Here is an 8,219-nt window from a genome sequence, read left to right on the forward strand (position 1 = left end):
AAACCTATTTAACACAAACGTAACCAAATTTTAAACTTACAATACAGGAAAACTTACGAGGTTGATCTTTGTCTCTTCTTTTTTTGCAAGTCTGACTTCCTAGGATTCCATAAGCATCGCTGTACATTCTCAATTCAGTTGTTGCCATCTCAAGTTCATCTTCATTGGTTATAAGCTTTTCCATAGATGTATGAAGTCCCCTTTTGATTTCTATGTACTTTGGACCATTATCCATCAAATGAGCTGGAATCTTATAGAATATGGAAGGATTTAGATAATAAGCCGCACAATGTAGAGGATGATTAAAGTTATTCTTCCATCTCTTATCAAAAACAGCCTTAACTATAACCCAAGTATCATTATCTTCACCCAAATTCTTCTCAAGTTGATCCCTTGCTATTCTCATTGCCTCATAAAAAGAAGGCATTGTAGGTTTGCGTTCGATATCCACTAATCTTACTACCTTAACTAAAGGCTTTAGCACCCTACAAGAGTAATCGACATCTTCCCAAAATTTGATACTTGTAACAATTTTAAGTGCATTTACTCCCACATTTTCTCTTGCAAACCTAGTTTTTACCCACCTATCATTCACAAACACCATTTGCAGAGGAGTTTTATACTTTTGAAGACTCTCTAGTGTGTAATATTGAGTTGCAAATCTAGTTTTTGTAGACCTATGTAAGTCTGCACCATTCAACTCCCTCATTAAGCTCAATACTTGAAAATGAGCATAAATATATGTAACTAGTCTCTTACCTAGTATGACGGCTATCTTGATTCTTGGAAGCTTGGAACCAAGTTCTTCTAGCATCAACTGAACACAATGAGCACCACAAGGAGTCCAAAATATATGTGGGTATTCAAGCATTAAGTCCTTCCCTGCCTTTTTAAAGTTAGAACCATTATCAGTTCTGAACTGAACCACATTTTCTGCACCAACATCAGCAATTACCTCCTTTACAAGCTTATGAATGAAATCAGCATCATTGGTTCTATCTGAGGCATCCACAGACTTCAAAAATACTGAACCTTTAGGACAATTCACCAAAAAGTTAATAAGATGTCTCTTTTTCCCATCCGTCCAACCATCTGACATGATAGAACATCCAAACCTCTTCCAATGTTCCCTAAAGGTATCAACGAACATCCTCATTTCTTCTAATCGGTCCTTGAAAAGATTGGTACGAATCTGATGGTAATATGGGGGGGGGGGGCATAGCTAACATCAACAAAAAAAAAAGTCAGCACATTATGCAATAGTCTGCAATAGTCGACATATTATGCAATAGTCAACACATTATGCAATTCCAGACAACACAGATGTTATGAGATTTCTAAGAAGCATGTTATATCATTCACACATTTAACAAGCAACTAGTTCTGAATGAGCAAGCATCAATCAAGGAACAAGCAAGGAACTAGTTCATCAAGGAAAACAAGGTTTGAAAAAATACCTTTCCCGTAATCACCAATTGCAAAGATCATTTCTTTGAAACTTGGGTAACGAACGGTATTAAATGCCACTGAATTCTCAGTCATCCAAGATTATATGCATTTCCATGCAGTCTTCAATAACTTCTCTTTCACTGCACAGTTCCTTTCAGCGGTGACCTTTTGAGTTTTCTTGTGATCTGTCCTCATATATAAATCAATAGGACCTCTTGTATTACTTTGGGTTATTCGCTTTCTCTTCGTCTGATTTTGAACATGTAAATCAACACCACTACCACTGCCAACATTGCCATCAATTTCAACTTCTTGTTCCCCAACATCTGTGTCAACATCAGAGCCTTCATCAGAGTTGAATGTACGCTGGTACGCTAAATCAATGTTAGCCCTATGAGCATTTTTGGTCTTCTTTACAGCAAACAACTGATTTACTTTGTTGATAACAGAAGTGGTTGCATTCGGACATGGTGAAGTGTTCCCTGACTTTCCTACGAGATGCTCCTTAAGCCTTGTGATTCCACCACCACGGATTAATTTGTTACATAACAAACAGGTAATAATATTTAGATTTTCTGGGTCTTTGTGTTCACCCCATTCCCATGCCGGATCCCTAGATTGCGTAGAAGAAGGCAATGGACCACATATATTGTTTGTGGTGTTTGCATTGGATACACTAGAAGAATTCATAGCCATAAGGCCCATAACCTAAAACATAAATAGCTAATAAATCAACCAAAATAAAAAAAAAACCAATAATAAAGAAGGTCTATTACCATATTTGACCATTAACTGTCAATTTCCATTGTCTATTAGGAAGGTCTATTACCTCAAATTCTTTAATTGATGAAGAAAAAACTGGGTTTTTTTTCTTTCTGATATAGGTTTTGAAGATGAAATTTGTGGGTACAAGTTATTAATAAGAATGAACCCTCAAAAATAAGTGGGTTTTGAAGATGTTGACGAATTTAATTAATCAAAGCAAAAAAAAAAAAGACTAATTATCAAAAGGTTCAAAACCCTAACCTTCAATTAATCAATAGTCTCTGAGATTTTTAGATGAAGAACATCAGCTAATCAAAAGTTCCTTCCTTAGATTGGATTCTGAATGATGATATTTGAAGAACACGATCTGTTTTTCACTTCATCTCCTCTTCTTTTCTCTTCCACAGTTCTGAATCAGGTATTGGATTCTCTTCTTTTCTCTTCCACTGAAAACAATCGAATGAAATATTTAGGGATTTAACCTATACCGGAACTGAAAAACCAAGATTACCCTTACACTTTACACAAAATGACCGGTATCGTTTAATTTCGGAAAATCTCGTTTCATCCGTATCGGCCGATTTTATCGGGTAAATATCGTATCCCCGATATCCTTTATATCGTACTGTTCTAGACCGGTATCCGAAATATCGGCGATATATCGGCCGATATGGCCGATATTGACTACACTGGCCTCAACCATCTTACAAGATTATCTTCATACACTTTTTCCTGAACCTAGTTGTGTCAATAAGAGAGCTCAGTTGTTAGAAACCCATCCTCTGGTTGATGTGGTTAACCCAGGCTATGATACCAAGATTGACTTTGTTTTCCCACCAAAAAAGTTTCTTCAAATTGTGGGAATATATGATTTTCAGATGTGTCGGTTATTAAGTTTTGAGACTAAACCTATTACTTTAGGAAAATAGGGTCGACACATTTTCTTAAGGAAGACCACCTCTTTCATTGTGGTCAGCTGTGTGAGTCAAGTCTGATTGACTTAGAGGATCCCCAATTATTCAGGCTTTTGTTATGCGCTTCTAAGTTCTTAGTTGAGTATTTCCAGACTCTTCAGCCTGATCTTCAGAATGCCTTTGAGGAAATCCAACCGATGAAATATTTTTACTTAGACCCTTTTATAGAGCCTGAACCTGAACCAGAACTAGATGTAGTTGTCTTAAACAAGGGTATGTTCGATGTCTTCTTAGTTTGTTGTAGTTTCCTCTTCTTCTGGTTAACACTTTTTGATCCAGATGACCCATAGTTATTCCGGCTACTGCTTTATGATCTATGAGGTGATTAATTCCTTCTGATGTCTGGCTGAAGACTTTAAACTTAGCACTTCTTGGGAGGTAACCCAATCTCATGCAACACAGTAATATCTTTCCTTAACTCTTTTGCTTCGAGTGGTAACAGTTTCTCATTGTTCATGCTTTTAATTTTATCTTTAGAACATTGAGGACAATGTTAGATTTAAGTTTGGGGGTATGGGAGAAACTTTTTAGTTGCAATAAATAAACTCCAAAGCCTAGAAATTTATGTTTATTAAGGTTGGCACTAACCAATCTAAGTGAATGGGAACATCTTGGTTATAGGAGTTGAGGAACCAATCTGATTAGATGGAAACATCTAAAGAGTCTATTCATAAAAGCACAGAGCTCAGGTGTTAGAATTTAAAAAAAAAATGATAGTTTCGCCATATCTCGTTGAATCCTAATCCTTCTGTTTTTATTTTTTAAGTGATTTGGTGGGGCACACGATTCAAGTTGTTACCATTGCTAGGGTGAAATAGAGTGATTGAGATACCACAAAATATATATATATATATTAAGACCAGACCATCAGACCAACCGGAATAAATTCAATAAAGTCGACCACTGGTGCCCTTGTATATGCCAGTTGTGTTGACCTAGAGTTAGGTTTATCGACCACTGGTTCCCTTGTATTTGCTAGTTGTGTTGATATTAGTCAGACCGGTATCTCAGTCCATCAGGATAGCTTCATCTTGGAAGAGGCCTTCATACAGATATGGGAAACACCGTTCACTTTAAAACATCTATTTTTTTCTCTTTATCCATCTTCTTAATATTTTCATGTGATTGGTTGACTCCGGTTATGATGTCCAGAAACTATCTGAGTAGAGATCTGTCACTTATATATATGAATTTTAGTATGCTGAGTGCAAACTCGTGTACAACAATTGGAATTTCGCATCAGGGTACTTCCTCGTATAGTCAATGATTATATGCCAACCAAGGATATTCTTTAGTGCCTTCCAAGGTTCTGCGTAGATAGCTAGGGTATGGAGTAAAGGTTTTTTGGGTATACCTCTGGTAAACCCTCCGGAGACAACACTCCGTCACTAGGGCCACCTAGCGGTTTAACGACTTGCTGCACGTGCTAAGTGTAGTCCTTTTTATTTTTCTAGATTAGATTTTCTCGAGGACTAGAAAATAATAAGTTTGGGGGTATTTGATAGACACATTTTTGTGACTGAATTGTCCTCAATTTTCAGTATTGTTGGTACTCGATTTTCTACTTATTATGGTGTTTTATGTGTTTGTAGGTATTTGGAAAATAAACATTTTTGGAAAATTTGGCTCGAAAAGTTGGTATAGGCACCTGGAGGACACATGTTATTCGAACTCTCAATTTTGGATAAGGGGCACCTAACTGATAAGGGGCACCCCAGAGAGCCAGCTGCTAATCGCACCCCATCACTGGTTAAGGGGACTCCATCTTCTTCCTTGATTTGAAAAGAAAAATTGGCGGTAAAATTTGGTGTCAACGGTAAAGGATTTATTATCTTTAAGATAAGAATATCTTCTTGCCTTATAAACATAAGGTTTTGAAGAAAAAGGAAGTTATCTTGTATTAAACAAGAAAGATATCCTTAGAAGATTTTATCTTGGATTTTATTCTGCGAATTAAAGAAGATATGGGTTTAGTAAAGAAATATATAGAATAAAGAGAATGAAAAATTATGAATATATTTTTAATCAAAAAGAAGAAAATTTTGGAGTTATGGAAGAATATATTTGAGTAATGTGGATTTGTGTGTATAAATAGAGAGCTAGAGAGCACATTTGGGGAGGGGTAGTCCGGAGCCAAGAGCGTTATTTCATTTGGAGTTTAATATTTTCAATTCTATTTTCTACTGTTTCTGATTATTATTATTTTAGAAAAAATATTGTATGGTTTATTGTGAGAACTCCAATGGGGATTAATAAAATAAATTTATTTAATCATATTATCGTCTCTGGTATTATCATGAGGAGCTAGACCCCATTTCTGGGACGACGGAGGAAACCAAATCTCATGAATGTGGTAATTATATTAATTTTATTATGACTATTTGCACTGTTATTTAATTGATTTATGATTTTTGTTGAATGGTTGTCATTTAAATTGATGGGTTATGCTTTCTTAAATGTTTTTATATCCCATGCTTTAGATTTACATCCATTATTTTCGAAATCTACTTTAGGCAATGAATTAGAGTTAATTAATTTTTATGAGCTATTATTGCTTAGAATTGATATTTGAACCGCATAAAATTGTTGTTTGGTGAAATACTGAGTCCTTGTGTCCCTCCATCTTGTTACACATTTTTTTTATATTTTTGCTAGTTTTATTATTTTCTTTAATTTAACCTTAAAAATCAATCTCATCAAGTCCGAGTGAACGACAACTCTATTTACCACTATCTAAAAATCGATCACCAGAGGGGATGCTTCCGGTGTTGCTGGTGTTGGTGCTAGAAGGTGTAACACCATGGGATGTGTTGACTGTGCTTGTGGACGATACATTGGTATTGGTCATTCCCTTTTTCTCTCATGGGATATGTCCACATACCCTGTATGCATCGTCGGTGGCGGGGGCACATACCTCAGACAAGGATTTAACATTTTTGTGTCATCTCTGAAATTGATGGCGTTCTCCGAGCGAATGTTTGCTGGATCTTGCTACAGCCGATTTTCCATACTCTTTAAGAGACAAAACATCTCATTTTGCAGCTTGACAATATCAGCTTGATTTGCGACAACATCTTCTAATATTTTTTCCATACCTTCCATGGTGATTTATTTCGAGCATTAGCGGCTTTGGAAGTGTTTGGGATGGTCGGGGTAACTCATGAGGCGGAAAGTTGGGATTGGTGATTGAAATGAAATCTGGTTAACGGTTGAATTTATACCTAAGATCCACCATCTTGAGTTTGGGAAAATTGGAATGAAAATTGAGAAATTGGCTTCCCAACCGAGAGATTAATCTCCCACTGTGGTCGCCAATTGTTTGTGGGTAAAAACTGTTTCTTCTGGTTTTGGTAAATTTGAGTGTGTGGATGAGAAACAAATCTAAACCTAAAACAAATGCATTGCACGGGAGTACTTTAGATTCGAGAGATCAGTCTGTACAATCCTGGCCTAAACCAAGAAATGGTTGTTCCAGTCTTGCTTCGGTCACAAAGTGAAGGAGAAGAGTTGGTCTTAGGGAGGGAAGCGAAGAAGGTGTTGAGACCAGAATGGTAAATTCTGAAGGGTGGTTATTTTATGACTTGTATCAGAATTTGGAACTGGCTTGCGGAATAAAGCTATCAGTTCTTTTGTATTTTTCTGGATACTGTGTTGTTGTTCTAACCAAAACTTGTTGTTTTGTTGAAATAGGTAAAACCTATTTATACAAGTCATATTGAACGCATCCTGATCTTGTAGAAAGTGAGAGGTATTGAGTAATGGAGAAGTGGGGTTATGTGTAAATGTCAGAGACCACGTTCCCACCATGGAGGAAACTGGTTAGTTTACACCCACTACTTCATACAACCACTAACTTCCATGCTTTCTGACACTTTATTATAATGGCGTGTGCACCCGCATGCTGTAAACCTCCAGACCAATGCCCTGATGAGCATCCCCCAATTTGTGACATGTTTGATGTCTCGAGTGTTTTCATGGAAAACATGTAGAAAATTGCAATGTGTGGCAAGTCAAAGTCATGAGACTTGCCACAGGAAAATAACATGTGATGCTATTAGGCTTGTCTTGACTAGTCACCTAAAACTTGCCACAGGCCTGTCAATTTTGTGGCGAATTTGGACGGCTGAGATTGTGACCTGTGAGAAAGGGTGGTCGTTGATTATGGCCACATTCTATTGGCATCTGATAATAGAAAAGTGGCGTCATAGGCATATTTAACGCATGCCAGTGGCATAGTGGCGTAGCCGTGGCATAGCTGCGGCAGCTATTTTGGAATATTGGTGTTAAAACCAAATGTGGCTCTGGAAACATTGGCCCCTATTGCTATATCAAACTTAGGGAATTAGGAGAATTACTTAGCTTGGTTGGAATGGTAACCTTAGCTAAATTAGGGTTCGGCATATCGAAACCCTAATTAGCGCGTGTAGCATAGCCGCCATACGGTGGCATTTTCATGCAATTGGTTCCATGGACACATTAAAGGAATTAAGGCGGGCCATAATATGGGAATAACCACAGGCGCAAGGATGGCCACGGGTGATTATAGTATGGCGCCGTTTTTAAGGTTTGTCGGGTCCTACATGGCTCGTGGCATGTTGTGGAGGCCAAAATGGCGTAATTTGGGCCACAACTGAAAATTAGGGTTTCGACTAATGTCACTAAAGAAAAGCCATGTTTCTGGTTAGGAAACCCTAATTGAAGTCTGTTATGGCGACGGCCACGAACAGAAGGTGGAGTAGCACGTAGGCGCTATTTATGGCACGCTGACACGTTCGACATGCTGCTGCCGCAAAGTGGCACGTTTGGCATGTTTTGCATGCCAATTAGCTTATTGGCGCGACGTGGCATATTTGGCATGCCACTAGCAGGCCGGAGCGGAATGGCACATTTGGCATGTACGTTTGGCCTGCCATTAGCATGTTGACGTGGTTTTTGGAAAGCCAATTGGCTTTGTGACCATCTGACGCCATTTTCCTTTTTTAACACTATGGCTGGTTTAGAGCGACCTGATTGGTCAATAGAAAGAGGGGT

The 8,219-nt window shown here is 37.7% G+C and overlaps 1 protein-coding gene across 1 annotated transcript; it reads right to left on the minus strand.

Moving 5' to 3' along the window:
• Positions 1-234: 234 nt before the first annotated feature.
• LOC113330701 lies at positions 235-1,156 on the minus strand. The gene is made up of 2 exons (XM_026577530.1): positions 350-1,156; positions 235-243 (listed from the first exon to the last, which is right to left on the minus strand). The coding sequence occupies exons 1-2, from the start codon at positions 1,154-1,156 to the stop codon at positions 235-237; spliced, it is 816 nt and encodes a 271-aa protein (XP_026433315.1).
• Positions 1,157-8,219: the final 7,063 nt, after the last annotated feature.

This window comes from Papaver somniferum, unplaced genomic scaffold, assembly GCF_003573695.1.
Source record: "Papaver somniferum cultivar HN1 unplaced genomic scaffold, ASM357369v1 unplaced-scaffold_118, whole genome shotgun sequence".
Classification (NCBI taxonomy): domain Eukaryota; kingdom Viridiplantae; phylum Streptophyta; class Magnoliopsida; order Ranunculales; family Papaveraceae; genus Papaver; species Papaver somniferum.

What these genes read in the sequence shown, in the direction of transcription:
- LOC113330701 (XM_026577530.1), bottom strand. Translation starts at nt 1,156, where the DNA reads ATGAGGATGTTCGTTGATACCTTTAGGGAACATTGGAAGAGGTTTGGA.